The sequence below is a fragment of the Aegilops tauschii genome, chromosome 3 (genome assembly GCF_002575655.3).
Source record: "Aegilops tauschii subsp. strangulata cultivar AL8/78 chromosome 3, Aet v6.0, whole genome shotgun sequence".
In the NCBI taxonomy this organism is placed as follows: domain Eukaryota; kingdom Viridiplantae; phylum Streptophyta; class Magnoliopsida; order Poales; family Poaceae; genus Aegilops; species Aegilops tauschii.
Genome location: NC_053037.3, coordinates 33,297,089 through 33,317,815, shown reverse-complemented (window position 1 = coordinate 33,317,815; position 20,727 = coordinate 33,297,089). Strand labels below are relative to the sequence as shown.

The following is a 20,727-nucleotide window of genomic DNA, read 5'->3' as shown; positions in this document are numbered from 1 at the left end:
AGGGCCCCGTGGGCTGAAAGTGGAAGGGAACCAGCCCTTAGTGGGCTGGGGCGCCCCCCTTGGGCCTCCCCCCATGCGCCTAGGGTTGGGAACCCTAAGGTGGGGAGCTTCCCCCTTGCCTTGGGGGGCAAGGCACCCCTTCCCCCCCTTTGGCCACCGCCCCCCCCCCCCTTGGAGATCCCATCTCCCTGGGCCTATATAAAGGGGGGAGGGAGGGCAGCAACCTACAGCCTTGGGCGCCTCCCTCTCCCCTTGCAATACCTCTCTCTCTCGTATAAGCTCGGCGGAGCCCTACCGAGACCCGCTACATCCACCACCACGCCGTCGTGCTGTTGGATCTCCATCAACCTCTCCTTCCCCCTTGCTGGATCAAGAAGGAGGAGACGTCGCTGCACCGTACGTGTGTTGAACGCGGAGGTGCCGTCCGTTCGGCACTCGGTCATCGGTGATTTGGATCACGGCGAGTACGACTCCGTCATCCACGTTCATTGGAACGCTTCCGCTCGCGATCTACAAGGGTATGTAGATGCACTCCCTTCCCCTCGTTGCTAGTACACTCCATAGATGCATCTTGGTGAGCGTAGGAAATTTTTTAAATTATGCTACGTAATCCAACACACGCCCCACGCCTCCGACCACCGACGCCAACGGCGAGCCAGCCCGCGGCTAACGGTCGCGCCATCGCTGCCTGGAAGCACCTCCTGAAGCAGCGCCGCCCTGCGCAGGATCCGCCGTAGGAGGGGAAAAGTCGCGGGCCGCTGCCGCCCGGGCCGAGCCTGTCGATGCACGTCGGCGACGACGGGGAGAGGGGGGAGGGACGCTGGGGAAGAGGGATGGACGGCGTGGCCGGCGGGCCACGGGGGACGAACGCGGTCGCGCAAGGGGGCGTTTTTTGGTTCTCCACGTCACACTACTCTAGCTTCGCACATTGTTTTTTTTAACACAGTACTGACGCAAGCGCTCATATACACGCGCATACACTCACCCCTATAAACGCACACACCCACACCCTACCTCTATGAGCACCTCCGAAAGACTGAGCCGGCATATTATCTTGAAATTTACGAAGTCACCGTAGTCATCTCATCATCAACGGGAACGTCTCCTCCCATTAAATGCGCATCGCCGAAAATTCTGAAATAAACGTTGAGGACAATACAAGAGTGACATCAGTTCCATAGGTGTCCAACCTATTTACATCCCTTCTGTATGGCCCATTCCGCTAGACTGTAAATTTCACTCTGGCTCCTAACTAACCGTAAACTCATGACCAGAGATAATCTAGAGAAACGCCACGTGGGCAAGCCTTTAGATTGTGTGTTCTTCTCTGAACCCGAACCAGAGGCAATAGACCAGCTGTTTTTCAAATGTGCGGTTGCTAGGAAAATTTGGGAAGCAGTTGCAATATACGATGATAAACCGTAAGGTGTAGATTTTATCTCCTTTGCTACATAGTGGACTACAAATGATAATCATGTTGCTTCCAATCTCTTTTGTGCTTGCATCCTTTGGCGCATTGGGAAAACGAGAAGTGACCACATCTCTGGTCACTTCTTTTTTTTGCGAGAAAACTTTCAATCTATTCATCAACTGTCAAAGTAGTACAAAGAACACCAGAAGTAAAAATTACATCTAGGTCCGTAGACCACCTAGCAACGACTACAATCACTGGAGCAAGCCGAAGGCGCGCCGCTGTCATCGTCCCTCCCTCGTCGAAGCCGGGCAAACCTCGTTGTAGTAGACAGTCGAAAAGTCGTCGTGCTAAGGCCCAATAGGACCAGCACACCAGAACAGCAACCGCCGCCGATGAAGAGAATCGTAGATCGGAAGGATCTAACCTACAGACACACTGACATAGACGAACAAAGACCGGATCCAAGCAGATCCATCTAAGACAAACGCCGACCGAATCCCACGAGATCCGTCGGAGACACACCTCCACACGCCCTATGAAGATGCTAGAAGCACCACCAGGACAGGGGCTAGGCAGGAAGAACTTTATTCCATCTTCAAGAAGTCGCCTCCGCCTCATCTTCCTGAACATGGCACAAACCCTAATAAAACAGGAAAAAAAATCTAAAAACGGATCTCTCTCGCCGGCAAGTGCCGGGATCCGCCGCGCCTCCATGGTCCTAGGACCATAGGAGACGAAGCGGACCAACGGCGGCGCCGGCGAGAGGCTAAGGAAACCCTAGACGAGTCGCCTGGGACTTCGCCTGGCTAGCACGAGAGAAAAACGATTCGCTAACTGTAAAGTGACCACATCTTTAATAATGCTATATGGTCTGATGTCAAGCATATATGGTGGATGGTCGCAGTTACTGTCAAAAAATGGAAAAACATGTTCAAGGAAAACAGAAAACAGTTTTCATTGGTTTTCTTTTATGTTCAACACATGTTAAGTTATTTTCAGTACACATCAATATTTTCCGTATACATCAGAAAACAGTTTTCATATACATACATGTTAAACATTTTTTAAATACATGATTAACATTTTTTGAAAACTTTGTCTACTTTTTTTTCATACACAATATAAATTTTTAATTGACGTTTAACATTTTTTTCAATACAAGATTAGTTAATCATGTATTCAATTTATTTAATCATATTACCAAAATTTGGAAAACTATCTGAACATTATTTACATTGTATAAACATTTTTTTAAGAAATGTTATGAACATATTATTGAAGCTCATGAACATTTGTTTAAATGCAGCATACATTTGGTCTTTTCTGTTTTTCTAATTTTGTTATTTCCTTTGTTTTTTTTTCATTTTCGCTCTTTGATTATTATTTTTCCTCTTTTAATTTTTGTATTTTATTTTAGATTTATTTTTCATTTTTCATTTTCTTTATTTTTTTAATTATTTTTCCTTCTTTTTCTCCTTTCCTTATCATTTTGTGTACCGCGTGAAATAGGAAGTCCCCTAAAATGCCTCGTCCTCCACTTTCTTTCGGCCAGCAAATTTGTTTCCAACTCACTAGGCAATGACCACCACTAACCACTTTCTTACCTTTTCAAAGAAAGGCTCTCCGAATCTTGTCAATCTAAACACCCATGGAGGGGGGGGGGGGGGGGGGGGGGTCAAATGACATTAAGTGAAAAGTCAGAACGGCCGACAACACAAGTTGGAACGACCACTTTGGTACAGAAAACCAGTACACCATGGCCCAAATCTATCTCTTAATTTATCAATAAGCATTGAAAATTCTCTCTCCTTTTTTGGGGGAAAAAGACAGTTGAAACCCAGCCTCTGCATCAAAAGATGCACACGGGCACGCTGAAAATTCTCTTTGCCAGTTTGACAGTTCAGCATACTTCCGAATTCACCAATCAGATCCTCCTCAGCAAATCTCCAGAAGAAGCTTAGCAGCATCAACATCATTGTGTTTGGCTATTAGGAAGACAATCACATCATCTACGTATACGGACGATCCCTGCGGGATGGAGTGTTTATTTCTGAAAAGGGTACAAAATCCCACACTCCTCGCCATTTCAAAAAGCTTGCATAAAGAGTCCATGATGACTATGAAAAATGGGCGAGAGGGCATCACCCTACCCAAGTCCACTACCGTTGAGCAAAACTGTGACGTAGAAGGAGCTATTTAGCAAGTCTTGTAACTGAATCTGCCTTTCTTTTTTTTTTGAGAAAATGTAACTGAACCTGCCAAGTCTAATGAACCCCCCACAGCTCCATGCCGCCTGCCGGCGAGGGGATATTCCACCACGCCCCCACCGCGCACGGCGGCACCACCAGCACTCCTTTGACTAACCAGCACGGAGGACCTCGCCGGCGCTGAACATGGAAATGCAATGGAAGGCTTGCCACTTGTGTTAGAAACTACTGTGAACTGGAGATGATTCATCTGGAGCAAATTGAAATTCAATGCACGTCGTTTCTAAAACCATTTTTGTAGTCGTTTGCATACCATCTTCATGCGCAAACACCAAAAGGCCCGGCCAACATTCAATGTTCAAACCGATCCTGATGCACTCACCGCAGGTGGCGCCACCACACGTGCATTAAACTTACTTGGACAGTGATTAACCTAACCAAAGATCCGTTGAGCATATATATTACACTAAGATAGGAGGCTTCAAGCGCTGGAAGAAGCCGAGCCCAAAACATCTCCTGACAAGGCAACATCGGATCACCCGCGCTTACGCCTTCCCCTTCTTTCCCTGCAGCATTGTTTTCAGCTTAGCTAGGTTAGTAAGCAGCAGGAGAATCATCTCTTCAGCTTGCGCTTGTGCTGGACTGACTGGCAAAAAAGGATTGCTTGGACATACCGAGCCCAGGAAATCATCCATAAGGGACTGCCGCCGCTTCTTGGATGAGGTCGCTGGAGCCGTCTCACCAGCTCGCTTTGTAGGTGTCATTTTCTGCTTTGTTGGTGTCTTATTCTGCATGACAAAGGAATGATCGCCAAGATTAGTAATGTCACAAGAACAAAATCAAGACCAGTGATGTTCAGCAGTAAGAAACTGCTACCTTCTTGGATGGATTCGCTGGAGCCGTCTCGCCGTCTGAAACCCTTGATGCAGCTTGCTTTGTTGGCGTCGTCTTCTGCTTTGTTGGCGTCATCTTCTGCTTTGTTGGTGTCATCTTCTGCATGACAAAGGAATGATCAGCAAGATTAGTAATGTCGTAAGAAGAACAAAATCAAGACCAGGACGTTCAACAATAAGAAACTACCTTAGCAAGCCTTTTCTCTTTCCGTGCCTGCCTCTCTCGCTCATCGTATTCTTGGTTCTCTTTCTCAACTAGGCGGACAAGCGTGTCGCACCGCCTAGCCAGCTCTTGTGCACTTCTCGCCTTCACAAACCAATCGAATCGGAACAAGGGTGACTTGCGGAAGGCAGATCTAAGTTCATCCCACTTCCCGTAACCAAGCTTGTGCGCCATGCATAGCTGAAACATAGCAGGTTGTTGTTATGATCATGTCACAAACTTGAAGCCATATGCATTAGAAGGGAGAGGGCATACCATAAAACGGTCACATTCCTCGTTATAGAACTTCCCTTTGTTTGTGCCATACTGAACTTTCAGCTCTAACCATGGGTTCTTATAGCGGTCCAACTTTTTCCCAATTGCTGTCATAATCTCATCCTTGCGAGTTATCCTTGCCTCCCCCCTTTCGATGTTTTTGATAATTCTCTCATGATCTGATTAGACAGGGACAAACACACAGATTAGTCAGGGTGAACATTCATTTACAGTTGACCACTCACGCAAGCAAAACAGTCAGTTGTTGAGGCAAGTTGCCTGATGAGGATTTACATAATAACCCTATATTTCATGATGTCTGATGAACTGACTCAATTGCTTACCACTCAGTTCCGTGTATCTCTCCTTGAAAACTTCAGCATATCGTTGAACCTCTTCTTCTGTTTTCCCTTCCATTTCAGAGGATATACCCTTTATGTCATTGCGACCATATTTCTCACATGCACGAATAAATGTGTTGAAGTCTCTCTTAGTCCATGTTGCAAAACCCTAAATTTTGTATCATAGTAAACCAGAATGTCAGGAGAGTTAAAAAGATGATTGATGTTTCTTTCATATTGCATATAATCCTACCGCTTCCAATAACCGCTGCTTCTCCTCCAGCTCCTCTGCAGTAAAAGGCTCCACCTGATCTGAGTGTTGCAGAAGAATAATATCATTAGCATGGTGTAGTTAGATGCTGTAATGCACTTAGAGAAGCAAGAGTTAGCAGTACCAGTACCTTCATCTTCACCGTCAATGGTATCTTTCTTCTGGTTGGTTTGCTGCATTGTAAAGATATTATAAAGTTGGGCAACAATTATCAATGACAACTGGGAAACAATGGACTGGGTACTGGGGCAAGCACAAAAGAAGCAAAAAATGTTTAAGCTGTTCCTCAACATATATCTAGCTGAGAAATTACCACAAGGTGTCGGACTTCCTTTTCATACAACTCATTTAGCCTTTGACTGTTGAAGAACTGGAAATCATGCCTAACATAAACACATAAGTAGTGAGCAGGCAATACCAAGCAACAAGCAGGATTGATTTTTCTTTTAAGAAAATCAAAATAGATAGTAACACTGAAAGAACTTACAAAGTTGGCATTTTTGGAATCCGTAGTTCCTTGGGTTTAGCTGGTGCTGCTTGGCGAAGTGCTTGCTTGAAGTATTCAGACTCATTGTAACTACAACAATAAGTCAAAGTTAGGTAAATACAAGTAAATAGTACATAATGCAACACCCCAAATATGAGTGGCATACTTCCTTATCCTTTCTCTCCTAGGTAGCTCGACCACCAAATTCTCAGCAACAATTTTCTTAAAATCAGCCTCGTTTTCCTCCTTTAAGCAATCGAAAAGCAGAGTCAGTTGGTGCTTGATAAGACATTTAACTAAATTTCAAGTGCATGATCAAGTGAGCAGATCATTACCTTATCACCATCAAAATCATACAATTCAGCAGCTGCAGAGAAAAAAAATGATTTGAGAGATATTAGTTAGGGGTGCATACTATCACCCATGTTACATTTAGAGAGAGAGAGAGAGGTGCATACTGTCATCCATTTTAAACTTAATGGCATCCTCTGTGAATTTTTTCATCTTTGCATCCAGCGCTGCTTTTGTCTCTTCTCCTTTAGCTATAATTCTGTCAACATCCTCATCTGTTATTGTGCTATCCTTGGAACTGAACACCATTTCCGCACCATATCTAACCATTTGCAATAAGTCATCCTTATTGACAGCTGCATAGAAAACAATAAGGTCAAACTATTACATATCCTACTTACAACAACAACATCTTCCAAAAGATAGCAATAACAGGCAGCAAAAACTCACTTTTCTGCCCTGACAATCGTCCTTGTTGAATAACCAAAGCATCCAATGCGAGCTTCTTGTATGCTCTCTCAATCACTTTTTCCTCAATGGTATACTGCAATTTAGTTTCATTGTTAGACAGACACCTGCCAAAAGCAATATTTTGATATTCTCAACATAACTTAACAAACCTCGGTGCAAAATCGGAAAACTTGAACTTCTTTCTTTTGACCTATCCTATGCGCACGGTCTTGAGCTTGAAGATCAGCTTGTGGATTCCTGCAGATACATTAGAACCATAAAAAACATCAGATTCAACTTATAGATGTATAGTTTGCAGTCTAAAATACCAGCTTACCAATCACTATCATAAAGAATCACAACATCAGCAGTGGCAAGGTTGATACCAAGTCCACCAGCCCTGGTTGAAAGCAAGAAAACAAACTTCTCACTTCCTGGTTTGTTAAATGCATCAATGGATGCATCACGATCTTGTCCACCTGTACTTCCATCTATTCGGCAAAACTGATACCCTCTGTATATAAGATAATCTTCCAAGATATCCAAAAGCCTGGTCATCTGCAGATAGTGATATGTCAAACAAAGCAAGGTACTTTGGGGGGAATCAATGAACTGTAACAAGGTGCATGTGTTTAGTAACTCATGTGTGACCATGATTTCCTAATATGGGATATTTAAATCTGTATGGTAAATGATAAATGATCACCTGTGAGAAAATAAGCACTCTGGAGTCGCGGTCCTTTAATTTGGGCAGCAATTTATCTAAGAGCACCATTTTCCCTACAGTATATATCACAAGAGTTGTTATTAAGCAAAGCAGGATTATAGAATTGCAACAACAAAATGGTCAGCATGAAAAACATACCTGCAGTCTCAATGAGATGGTCACCAGTTGTGTAAGGTGGGCCCGGTTCTGCCCCTTGGAATAAATATGGATGGTTGCAGCACTTTCGTAACTGCATGGCTATGTTAAGCAATCTTTTACGTTCGCCACCAGCATTAATAACCTCCAAATCTTTCTGAAGCAGACCTCGATAGTACTGCTTTTGCATCTGAGACATCCCAACTTTAAGGATAATTTCTTTCTTTGGAGGTAAACCCTTTTCGACATCAGATTTAAGCCTCCGGAGAAGAAATGGGCGAAGAACCTTCAAAAAAATTACAAACATGAATTATAATGCTAATTCAAACATACTGGCACTCATTGAGCATGAGTGTTATATCCCTACCTTATGAAGCTGCTGAACAACCTCCTGTTGATCATTTTCACCAGTAATTTGGAACCACTCATCAAAGGTGTCTGCAGAACTAAATATCTCAGGCAGCAAGAAATTGAGTAGAGACCAAAGCTCATGGAGATTGTTCTGCAATACATTACATCAGTAAGTGATGAAACTGAAAATAAGATTGACGAATATAAAACAATATATTCAGTGGTTGCAATGCATGCTGTACGTATATAATAAAAAGAAATAGCACTGCCAAAGGCAACCTACCTGGAGTGGAGTGCCTGTGATGAGTAGACGATAGTTAGTGCTAAAAAGCCTCATCGTCTTAGACAGAAGAGAGTTCTCATTTTTTATCCGATGAGCTTCATCAATAATAATGTAGCGCCAGCTGAAACGCTTCAATGCATTTTTTTCTTTGATTGCCATTTCAAAACTGGTCACACACACATCGAATTTTCCTGGCTGTAGCAATTTCTCCCTTATATGATTCTGATCAAACAGTAATAAAGTATAGTTAACATGCCAGCTGAAGTAACAATTATAGTTGAAAAAAAGCAGGGATGTAAGACCAACCCTCTCTTCTGGATTTCCCAAGAATTTCACAGCACGCAAAAGGGGACAAAAACGAGCAATTTCGTTCATCCAGTTACCAAGAGTAGACTTTGGCGCAACAACCATGTGAGGACCAGTTATTCCTCTGAATTCATGCAGATAGCCCATCAGTGAAATAGTTTGAAGAGTTTTCCCAAGACCCTGAGTAAATATAATAAAAAGACAAGGTTAGTAACTTGCATTGAACATTACCACCATACTGATTGAATAAAATACTGAAAGGGTTTTAGCGTCTAGCCTATAGTGTGGTTAACACATCAAACATACCATCTCATCAGCCAATATTCCATTAATGCCGTTTTCATACAGCCGTATGAGCCAATTAAGCCCAGCTAGTTGGTAATCTCGCATTTGTCCATTTATGCCTGCAAAGCAAACATAATAAGTGTGCAACCATTTGGTAGTTAACATATGCTAAACAAAATTGAAGATGTCATCCTATTAGAAAGGACTTTGGTGCCATTAGCTGATTTTAACAAGAACAGGGTCAGATAGCGTCAGCATGTTTTTGACTACATGAAATAATTGGTGGAAATAAAACAAAAGATCCATCCATTATAAATAGTTCACATTTAGTTAGAAATCAAAATACAATAATAATTAAGTTTCATGGAACTAGAAGTCTAGAACTACAGATAATTTGGTCAACCTATCACAAATAAAATATGATGTTCTTTTTACAAAACGGAAGTCTTTAGCATACATTCACTTACACAATTTTAAACAAAATCATGTTAGAATCAACAGGCTAAGTTGCTAACCAACCCAGCCACTTGTAACACATGCTCATTTGTGCCTGTCACAGACTCACAGTGAATACATAGATTGCTACAAGTCAAAAAAACATGTTCTCATATGGATGCACAGCCCCAAGGGGAACTGAAGGGGGCTCTTCTATACCCTAACTTCGCCACATCAACCAAAACTTTTAAAGTTCTAGTTGGCGTGGTACATAAAGGTCTCTTAAAAGTGTAACTTTATGATGTTTAATCTAAGTACAAGGAGTTCCACTCAAATAGATGCACTGCTGATTTATAGTTTATTAAGCCATCAAATATATGTTTGCTTGGTTTGGAAAATAATGTTGCTGATAATCAACTACAGAACAAAGTTGGTTCATTGCCACAATAAACTATTCAGTTATGTGGTTTTTGAATGTATGTCATATTTCATTGTCATTTTGATCTTATGGAAAGAAATCCATGTAGCTAGCAAGAAAAGAGTAGCATATGTCGGCTTAAGTTGGTTATTAAGGTGAAGTGAAGTGTAATATAAATCAGCTACCAATGGTCAACAAGGAAAGGCTCACATGATGGCTGCACAAGCAAGTGTGTTCCGACTGAACTAGCAAGTGCATCTTCCTCCTCTTGGAGGTACTCTTCATCGTCCTCCTCTACTGCCCTCCTCTTTGATGCAGGGCGTCCCCTACAATGTAACCCACATTAGCAACAAATAGAACAAAGGGACAAAGGAATCTAGAAGTAAATGGGCTACACTCGCAGACCAGAATGGAGAATAACAGGAGCGCCCACAACATTAAGCTAAAAGCTATTGCTAATTTACTACTCCCTCCGTCCCATAATATAAGAGCGTTTTTGACACTAGAATTAACAGGTCTACTTAGAATCCAAAATAAACGCACAGCTAGAAATACAAATAAGAAGTAAATGAATTCCCTCAGAAGAAGTGCGCTCCTGGAAATTCCATACTATTAACCAGAAAAGGAGACAAGATTTTAGGTCGCCTCATCGTTCTGCAATATGATTGAAGATGGATATTGACCCTGTACCGTGTGTGCATCTGCACTGCAGTCACTGTACAGTGACACGCTGCTGTTGCAACACCACCAGTGCAGTAGGGCTAGATGCTGCTGCTGCAGTGGTGGAGCTCAATGGGAAGAGGGACCGCAAGCTGCTGTTAGCAACCCTATAACTTAATGATGGTTATTAGGGAAGACAGGAAATGAGGATGGACAGAACCGTATGCTTGGGGAATGCAAATAGAAGTAGTGCTATGAGAGCAATTTTTTTCAATTTTCACCGATGTTTCAAATTAGATCGGTGCACATGTGGCTGCAATTTCTATTGGTCATCCAAGATGGGTGTTCATAGTAAAGTACTATATAGTGGCACTAACATAACCAAGGATTGCTTTCAAAAGAAACATAACCAAGAATCACCTTCCACGTGGCTTCTTCTCTTTAGTCTGGCTTCCTTCTGCAAAGTGGGCAAATATTTCTGTCTGCTGCAGTAGGTACTTCAATCGCCCTTTCCCTTTCTTGTTCTGTGATCAAAACCATGATGAGAATGCAATATACACCAAAGAATGTGTATCAAATGCGCACATGATGTAAATCAATTGCAGAAGGGCATTTATATTCAGGGGGATCTCACAGAAGGAGAAACACACCATGTCAGCATTGATGGCAGCATTCTGGGTCTGTAATATCTCTTGGATCTTCTGCTTCTTCAGTTTCTGAAGTTGTTTGAGCCTGGCTCGTTCCTGCTTCCCTACCTCTGGAATTCCAGCAGGGTCTTCGGCCTGCAACGGAAACAGTTAGGCAGGCGCAAATAATGCAAATTTTACCAAAGCAGGTGAACTGATAAAGCTCAAACACCATTGCGGCCACCTTTGCCATGCTTCTTACTTTGCACAAGAATACAAGGACTGCAAGCATCTAGACAACTAGTGCATTGCATTGTCACACATGAAAAGGGCCACTTCTTCAAAACAGTAGCTTCATTTCAGTCCAGATCTAAGGTATATTCAAACCTGGTAATGTCTCGAAATTATTACTAATACTACTGCTGCTCCTATTTATGATTAAAAATATATGTTTTATTTTGTTATTATCATTATTATTACTAGTACTACTATGCGGGAATGCTTCCAAATTATTATTGAAGCCGGAACGGGATGCCGATAACTACTACAAAACAATCTAGTAATAATTATCATGGAAACCCTGTAAATCGAGCACCCAGACCCTGCCCCCCACGCTTACCTCGTCGTCCTCGTCGGACTCCGGCTCCTCCTCATCCTCCTCCCCGCCGTCCTCCTCCTCCTCCTCGTCCGCGCCCGCGCCGGTGGTGACGGCCTCGATCTCCTCCTCGTCGACCTCCTCCTCCGCCTCGCCCCCTCCCGCCTCCTCGCCGGATCCGGACTGGTCCTGCTGCTCCTCGCCGGAGGAGGAGGACTCCTCCTCCTCCACGACGCGGCGCCTCGCCGGCCTCGCCATCGGAGCTGGGGCTGGGGGCTGGGGTTAGGGTTTCTGGGCGATGGGGATTCGAGGTGCCGGGCGATTTGGGGGGAGAAAGGGTGGGAGCAGGGGAGTGGTGTTCGCTTTTATTTATGTGGTGCCTGGAAATGAAGCCCGTTCCCGCCCAATAGGCGGGATGCGTTTGGTGCTTCCCGCCTCTTTCTTTTGGGTTTGGGTTTGGGCCCGGCCGAGTAGAGATGGTTGGGCTCGGTAAAGACTTTTTTTTACGTGTTTATCTGGAGAACGTTCGTTGGGGACGAATTGTCGGCGAACTCCCCGCTTGCCATGCGAAATAACTAAAACTGCGGCGCATATTTTAAAACAAATCATGAACACTTTCGAATCCACGAACACTTTTCGGATTCACGAAAAAAATTCTCAAACCGCGAAAACAGTTTTTCAAGTATGTGAACATTTTTTGAATTTGTGGACTTATTCAAATTCGTGAACATTCTTTACAAACATGATCATTTTTTCAGATTCATGAATTTTTTTATATTTTTATAAAATTCATGAATTTTCTTGGACATTTTTAGTCTTTGATTTTGTGGAAAACTAAATAGAAGAAACCCCCCCCCCCCACCACCACCACCACCACCACCACCGCACACACACAAATCAAACCTATCGCTTCCATACAAGTGCTTGATCCAAAGTACTGGGCCGGCCTACCCGGTGCTTGCGCACATGAGCAATCGCTCCCTTCACGGTCGCAGCAAGGCATTATACCAACTCTCCTCGCAAATTGGGCCCCTGCAAATCCGGGGCCTGTGCGGCGGCCACACACCCCTATGCCTGAGCCTGGGTAGCGGTCTCGGTCGTCGGACCGCTGCACGGGGGCAGTTGCTTGGGCGTTGAAGTTGTCGAGCTGTTGCACGGGCTCGGGTGGTTGGGCACCGATGCTGGCCTCAACCATGGCCTCCACCTCCTCCTCCCGCCGTCGAGCCGCTCTGGTTGTGCGGTCGGCGAAGGGAGCTGGCGGCTTAACCCAAATGAGCTCTTTCGCGCGGTTTTGATTTTTTTTTTTCTTGCAACAAACAATGCTTAGTTTTTCGCCTACGTGCAATTTTTGTGATAAAAAGACAATCCTGATGATCCGGTTAAAAAAAGAAAAAAATAGTGCTGCAAAATGCTTTCAAAACAGCTTTCTTGAAGCATCATTTTTTTCACCATGAGCTTTACAAATGTTTTTACTAATGAAACTAACTACCCATGTGAAACACTCAATAGTGTTTATCACACACACAAAAACATTTTTTGAATTTATTTGCTATTTTCCCCTTAATTAAATGTTCCTCTAGTTCATGAAATCCATGTTGACTATGATGGAAAGGCGAGACAATGGCTCCAGGGTTGTCATCGATGTGGAAGGTGGTGGACGTGAAAAGAGGGCATTTGTGTCTGAGAAGACGGATCGACTACGGGGGAAATTAGATAGAGCTTGGAGGGGCGCCCCTATGTCTCGCATTAAGTGAGACGGTGGGAACCCTCGCTGAAGAAGGGTGGTGCCAGTTGGGCCAACCCAGGCGCGCGGGAACAACAGCCTCAATTTTGTATTTTTCTCACGTTTTTTTGTTTTGTTTTTGGCTTTCCTTTTTACTTTTGTTTATACTTCAAAATATTCCAAATTAATATATTAAAAAAATCACTCTACATAAAACATTTGAAAACTGTTGACCAAGCATTTGAAAAGGTTAAATGTGTATAGAGAAAATGTTTATCACATGTACGAAAAATGTATAATAAAAAAATAATTTTTTTATGAGACAAGTTGATCGTGTATTTAAAAAATCTTAATCAAGCATTTGAGAAAATGTTGAACAAGTGTTTGAAAAATGTTAATAACGCATCTGGGAAATGTTAAATGTGTATAGAAATAATGTTGAACATGTATTAAAAAATGTTGACTTTTTCTATCATGTATATGAAAATGTTAATTAGGCATTTGAAAAAAAATGGAGAACAAGTATTTGAATCAAGCATTTAAAAAATGGTAAATGTGTATAGAAAAAATGTTAACCATGTATTAAAAAATGATGGAAAATTTTGATATTGTATATAAAAATGTTAATCAAGCATTTGAAAAAATATTGAACAAGTATTTAAAATAATGTGAATCAAGCATTTGAAAAATATTAAATGTGTTTAAAAAGAATGTGACCATGTGTCAATAAATGTTAATATTGCATTTAAAATATGTGAACCAAGCATTTAGAAAATATTAAATGTACATACAAAAAATGTTGACCATTTATTAGAAAATGTTAGTATTGTATTTTTAAAATGTTAATGATGCATTTGAAAAAGTTTAAAAGTGTGTATAGAAAAAATGTTGACTATGTATTAATATATGTTAATATTGTATTTGAAAAATATTAATCAAGCATTTGAAAAATGTTAAAAATGAGTATATAAAAAATGTTAAGCATGCATTAAAAATGTTAAATTTGTATTGGAAAAATGTTAGACATGCATTAGAAAAATGTTGTTGACATATATACAAAACATATAGAATGAAAACCAAATGAACAAATAAAACCAAAAAAGAAACAAAAAAAACAAAGAAAAAGGAAAATGAAAAATGAAAAATAAAACCGAAGAAACAAATGCAAAAAATAATGAAAAAGAAGAGAAGAAAAAAGAAAAGAAACAAAAGAAAACTAAAAAAGAAGAAAACTGGCTCAAATCGCCTCAAGGGTGGCTAGGGATCGATCGCTGCTTCTCCTCGCGTGCGGCCCAATTACTGTAGAACCTTCAGCAAGACTACCTACCGGCTTGGAGGGGCCGGTATAAACCTTGGCATGGGTAGTCCGGGACGATGACATGAGCCTGAGGCTAATTCTTGGGCCCATGCCCAGGCTCTAGTTTTCCGTTTCATAGAAGCCAAAAAAGTTGAATACTTAAATCCAATATGTTGTTGTTTGAAAAAACAGGCTTAATAATACATTTTAACATTTAAAAATGAATAAGAATAATAAATATGCTCGGTCCAACTAGCATATATAACTTGCTGATGACCAGTGACCAATGAAAAATGCTCAAACAATAGATCACAAACTTAATTGTGTGCAGTGAAAAAAGAAGAACTGTACAAACTTATGGTGATTGCAGTTCGTCCATGAGTGCAGCCGCTTGATTAACCTTTGTCCTAAGGACAAGATGGATCATCCATGTGGGACCATTCATGCGTAAACAAATACTTCCTCCGTCCCAAAATAAATGTGGTTGATTTAGTACAAAGTTACTACACAAGAGACACACCTAGCTTGAGTTTAATCATAGCCAGCAGTCTACTTAATCTGTATTCCCAGAAACAGTTGCAGAACAGAGCTTGCCCTTCATACTTGATGCTTTTTCCACGGACAACTGCTTCAAAGTCATCTTCCGCATTTCCGCCCTCCGCTGAGGTTCCCGTCATTGTGCTCCCGAAATTCACCGCACTGCACACGTCGTGCCGTGTTCAGTCTGCAGCTCTGTCACCGACATCCACCAACCACTTCCTGCAACAACCAGGATATATGCACTATTATTGCTTATCATTTACAATCTGACCCAAGTTCAGAAACAAACAAAACAAAACTCATCACTTCTACTCAAAGAATTCAATCATGCCAAAGTGAGAATCATCTGTTACATTCAATACAGGTTCAGTACAGCAAAGGCCTCTGCCCCCAAGTTCAGAAATAAATAAAACGAAATCGGTTGGGCACATCCAAAGAACGAAATCATACTAGACATTTTCAGTACAGCAAAGGTCTCGCTCAAGTTCAGAAAAAAAAATACAAGACCATTCGATACATTGCAGGGCACTTGCCCTAAGAGAAAGAAACAGGACACTTCCTTCACCAGCTTGATACAGATCAAGGTACTTGCACATCTTTACCATTGACAGGCTTAGTACATCTCACGCACTTTTTGCCCGTCAAAGTGAACTGTGGCATCAGTCCAGGCTGCCACAATTTTGTTCAGCATATAGTTTGAATTAGGGAACAAACAGTAATCAAAAGTAATAGCATAAGTGTATACGGTACATGCATGTGGACATCTACTAAAGCTCATTTGGACATCTGCAACCACAATAGATCTAAGCAATTCTGTTGCATAAGTTTAATGATCCAATATGTACGGTTTATGCAGCTATCCAATATGATGAGGCAGAAAATTGTGTTGTAAGAAACTAAGAATACAAATTAATTGTGGTTCACACAATCAAAGACACAAAACAAAATGTGCAACCAGTATACATGCAGTGTTCATACCTTGTGCTTTCATTGCCATCTAACCGGTAGACAGTGTGTAGACATCCAGGTCTTCACCATGAAGTCGCTGGCGCTGGTTCTGAAGCCCAGGCACCCAACGGGAAGATATCTCCTGCGTATCCTCACCCAACCCCAGCTGCTGCAAATTGCCCAACCCTTCTACATGGCTTAAGTTTGGACAACCACGTACTTGTAGTTTTGACACTTGAGGGAGGTTGGAGACCTTCTCCAGGCCTTCACAATCCTCAATCACAAGGAGCTCGAGCACTGGGAGCTCCTCCACGGCCTTCAAGTTGTTCACTCCAATTAACAATAGCTCCTTCAAGCTGGCGGTGTCCTCTCCAAGATGTCGCGGGAGAGCCCTCAGCTTTGGGCAACCTTCGACTTTCAACTTCACCAAACGAGGCAGCAGTTGCAATCGTATAGATTGGGCATCACCGTTACAAATTTCCGCACCACCATCCTCTCCTCCTTCATCAACAACATTTTCCACTCCCTTAAAGAAAGACCACTCCTCCCAGTTGGGCATATCCTTGACGAAGAACCATTCAAGTTTAGGGAAAGCAATGAACTCATTGCTTATGGGTTCACCCACCCTGTAGCCAACAAATTCAGGTCCAACCTTGGTAACTGCATGTGCTCCATCAATTCTCAGAAACTTCAAGTTTGGTAGCTGTCCGACCGGTGGAAGATCCACGCATGATCGTAGATTTTTTAGGAACAAGTGTGTTACTGAAGACAAACAGGTGGTACCAAACCATGTGGGATACCTCTGACCAAAGAATCCAAAGATATAGAGGGTTTCCAGGTTGCGTGGAGGTACTAGCAGCTCAAAGACCTTCTCAGCATTGCTAACATCTTCTGAATATGGTCCCTCTCCATGTGTGGTCCACTCTAGCACCAGTTCTTTTAGATGCTTTTTGTCCTCCAGCACTACATTTGTACGAGAATGAGCCGTTCTTTCCAATTTAACAAGATTAAGATACATCATTTGCGGCAAAGAAGACAACTCTTCCAACTTCCACCCATCTTGTATATCAGCATTATCACTTATGTCGCCGACAAGAAATCCGCGTAATTCAGTGAGCAAGTTTAATTTTCCTATCCCTTCTGGAACCTGATTTACTTTCGTACCAGTAAGACGAAGACATCGTAGATTGCACAATTGGGTCATCGTCGACGGAAGACTGTGCAGAGCATCACAATTTATCAAGCTCAACACTTGAAGGTTCTTTAGGGATCCAATGGATTCTGGAAGATGAGATATGCCAGTATGACCTAGATCGAGTAGGCGTAGATGGATCAATTTTCCTATATAATCTGGAATTTTTTGCACAATTGAGTAATTCAGGGCCAGAACACGAAGAAGTAGAAATCTCTTGAAGAATGTATCCTCAATTTTCCATGGACCATAAAAAGCAAGGAATGTCCTCACCTTAACTACCATGTTATCCATGCTAGTTAACACTAATTTATCCTTCTTATTGACAACAGAAAGGCGTCGCAATTTTGACATATTCTCACCCCTCAATGTTTCAACGTCTCCAATAAAGCATTCGTCCCGTGATAATTTGCAAGCAAGCTGTCTTAAGAGGTCATGCATTCTGCATTGAGCCTGGTTAAAAATTGTGTTATCTGGTTGGAGGAGATTCCGATGGATTAGCTCATAGTAGTACCCTTCTGCTGTGTCTTCTAGTAGCTGACCTTGTTGCTCCATAATGAAGCCTTCAGCAATCCATAACTTTGTAACTACACCACGGTAAATGATAGAATCTTCAGTATACAAAGCACAGTAAAGGAAACACTGTTTCAGACGATGCGGTAACTCGTCATAGCTTAGGTATAGAGCGCCCTCTATTTCATCAGAGAGCATCCTATGGGAGCCAGAGTATTTGCCTAAAAACTTTCTCCACTCATTCTCTGTTAGATCTTTGCTTGCCAAAGCACTAGCAGTAACCTTAATTGCAAGAGGGAGGCGACCACATTTATCAATAATCTCCATGCCTGTGTTTCTCAAATTATGCACTTCTTTCTCTTCGGCAATGTTCATGCTCTTCCAAAGTAGCTCCCATCCCACCTCTGCTGACATGAGATCAACTTGATGGGTATGTTGTATGCCTATTCTCATTGCTATTTGATCATCTCGTGTGGTTACCAATATTACTCCAGAATTTGTTGTATGGAATGGGGTTCTTAATAAATCCGTCCAGACATTGGGATGCCACACGTCATCTAAAACCAGAAAGAAACTCTTCCCTTCAACTGTTTCTGCAAGCTTTCTCTGTAGTTCTGCTATGGTTTCGCCTTGCTCATGATACACACCAATATTTCGAAGAACCTCTTTTGGAACAGTTACTTCATTGTAGTCCCGCGAAACACAAATCCATGCCTGTAACTTGAAGCTTCCTTTTATTTTTTGGTCATTGAATATTTTCTGAGCTAGAGTTGTCTTACCAACTCCTCCTGTTCCAACAATAGCAAGCTTATAAGACTTATTTGCCTTGTGAGCAAGTGCTAAGTCTACCAACTTCTTGCTAGAATGTATGATCTCCTTACCCACAAGGTTGGGCTCAACAAGGTTGGAACTTCTTATCAATTTGGATGTTGGACCATTTCCAGTAGGTTGAGTACTAGTGCTGAATGTTAAAAATGTTGTATCTTTTGAAATGTTCTCTATCCTTTTGTTCAGACTTCTAATCCGAACAGCAACATCGTGGCGTGACCTGATGTTACAAAAGCAAGAGGAAACTGAAAGGCCTTTATAGGAAGCTGATATGCTTGATGATGATGGATGGTCAGGCAGTAGCTTGCTTCCTTTGCATCTAGCCACGTCCATGATTTCATCAACATCATATATAACATCTCTCAGTTGACCAAGCCAATTGTTCACTGCAAGCTCTTTTGTCCTCCTTTTCTCAGCATCATATATACAACAACGTATTAGTTCTACCCGTCGCAACACTTCTGCAAGCTCTTCTTCCACCCCTAGGATTAGTATGGCCTCATCACTAATAATATTTTGCAACTTATTGGCACATGATCCAAGCAAAGATTCTAGTATGGTTGCCATTGATCTGAGGCACTCAGCTCAGGAGGCCCACCAAAAACACCAGGTTGACCTGTCGGGGGATGGCAGCAAAACTAAAAGCGTGAAAATGAATTCACAAGGTAAACATGCTTTCAAAACTGAGAGTCTGACACAAGTCTTACAAGGTGTGAAAGATATCACTAGTGACTTGCTATTTACGTTTTCAATAAATTTAGCATAATGAAGCTCTGCAACATACATACAAATTCAGCATCCTGAGTAGTGCCACGTATTGTGGTCTAAAAATCCTGTGTTGGCATTATATATTTTCACTCTTTGTGTTTTACAAATTTACATGTGCTTTATTTTTGTAAGTTAAAATGAATTATTGGTATGCTTTTGTCAGTTGAAGGGCCATCACATGACAGCTGCATAACAGTGTACATATTGAACCAAAGAAAATGTTGCATTAAGTGTTATATTTCAATCTATTAAACAGAAAGATTAGTCTTTACCTTGGAAAGCTGTCTTCCAACAAGGAAAAAACCATCAACAGTACGAATCAATATTGATGACCTTGAAGACACGGTTTCTTCGACCTCACGATGTTGAACGCAAGCCAGGATAAAAATAGAGAAGAGAAGATCATCAATCAAGTCATGAAGAATAAAACCATGCTGCCATCACCTGCAGTAGATCATCTAAAAACTAGTGAACAAAAGGAGTGCCGGACAGTGCGATTATGGATCGAGGTGCAGACCATTGAGATGAAATATTTACCTGATTACAGGTCAGTAACTAAACTGATAAGCGTGCTGCAGGAGGAGAGAGGGACGTGCGTGTTAGCACAGAGCCACAGACTGTTTTCTGTCTCCACCGGACCACCTGAATCCAGCCTGCGTTAGTGATCAATGGACGAAGAGCAAAGGAACGAGAACGCGCGCCAAGACAAAATTTCCTCGGAGTGAAGTAGATGCATACCGCGATCAACTGGCGAGAATAGGGCAAATAATATCTTCAAATTCTCTTCTTGATTTCCTGATGCCTTATCAGCAGCGTACTGGGTACAAGCCAGAGAGCAAATAAAGCACTGGTTGGATACCCAGAGAGACAAGACTAGGTGGTAAAAATAAGCCCCCCTCCTCTGCTTCTGTAGAAAAATGCAGGCTAAAACAAACAGCCTATTCAACAAAGGCGGCGAGCTGCGATGGTGTGCTGAGTCTTGTGAAAGAGACTGGCGAGCTGCTCAGCATTAATTCATTGCTGTGTAGTAATTTAGTGGTAGCATTCGTCACTGCCAACTGCCCAATGACGATTAGATTAGGCCAAGTAGCATACTTCTTTTGATAAAGGGGATTCTGTCGACTTATGCCTAATGTGAGTATACAAATTGTTGTACCTAATGTGCCCACCTCATTGTCTAGACAGATAGTGCAATCTTTCTTGCGCAGAGAAATCCTCCCAATGCATTATTATAGTATTCAACAAAAAATTGTGTAGTTGAGGTT

At 42.0% G+C, this 20,727-nt stretch overlaps 2 protein-coding genes across 3 annotated transcripts; both read right to left on the bottom strand.

Moving 5' to 3' along the window:
- Positions 1–3,597: 3,597 nt before the first annotated feature.
- On the bottom strand, positions 3,598–12,026 carry LOC109739298 (probable chromatin-remodeling complex ATPase chain). Of its 2 annotated transcripts, none has more exons than XM_073509947.1 (26): positions 11,678–11,996; positions 11,083–11,214; positions 10,853–10,956; positions 9,983–10,098; positions 8,941–9,038; positions 8,635–8,814; positions 8,329–8,550; positions 8,062–8,196; positions 7,698–7,980; positions 7,539–7,612; positions 7,170–7,390; positions 7,003–7,090; positions 6,833–6,926; positions 6,550–6,738; positions 6,427–6,458; positions 6,258–6,337; positions 6,092–6,181; positions 5,918–5,987; positions 5,735–5,777; positions 5,587–5,645; positions 5,337–5,502; positions 4,993–5,171; positions 4,702–4,917; positions 4,498–4,614; positions 4,296–4,409; positions 3,598–3,871 (listed from the first exon to the last, which is right to left on the bottom strand). In XM_073509947.1, the coding sequence occupies exons 1-26, from the start codon at positions 11,909–11,911 to the stop codon at positions 3,611–3,613; spliced, it is 3,597 nt and encodes a 1,198-aa protein (XP_073366048.1). In that variant the 5' UTR covers positions 11,912–11,996; the 3' UTR covers positions 3,598–3,610. The 2 variants fall into 2 exon arrangements, with proteins under 2 accessions (XP_073366048.1, XP_020153970.1); XM_020298381.4 differs by lacking the exon at positions 3,598–3,871 and adding an exon at positions 3,902–4,187 and having other exon boundaries at positions 11,678–12,026.
- A 4,034-nt stretch (positions 12,027–16,060) lies between these two features.
- LOC109739297 (putative disease resistance protein RGA4) lies at positions 16,061–20,446 on the bottom strand. Its single transcript, XM_045234597.2, is given in 6 exon segments — positions 16,061–16,281; positions 16,283–18,654; positions 18,748–19,310; positions 19,735–19,906; positions 20,000–20,104; positions 20,201–20,446. Coding segments are annotated over 3 exon segments (2,967 nt in total). The 5' UTR covers positions 19,262–19,310; positions 19,735–19,906; positions 20,000–20,104; positions 20,201–20,446; the 3' UTR covers positions 16,061–16,200.
- Positions 20,447–20,727: the final 281 nt, after the last annotated feature.

What these genes read in the sequence shown, in the direction of transcription:
- LOC109739298 (XM_073509947.1), bottom strand. Translation starts at nt 11,911, where the DNA reads ATGGCGAGGCCGGCGAGGCGCCGCGTCGTGGAGGAGGAGGAGTCCTCC. An exon ending in TTTTCCGATTTTGCACCGAG is followed by an intron (nt 6,927 to 7,002) that starts GTTTGTTAAGTT and finishes ACTAAATTGCAG; the next exon opens with TATACCATTGAGGAAAAAGT. An exon ending in AAGAGAAAAGGCTTGCTAAG is followed by an intron (nt 4,615 to 4,701) that starts GTAGTTTCTTAT and finishes TTTGTCATGCAG; the next exon opens with AAGATGACACCAACAAAGCA.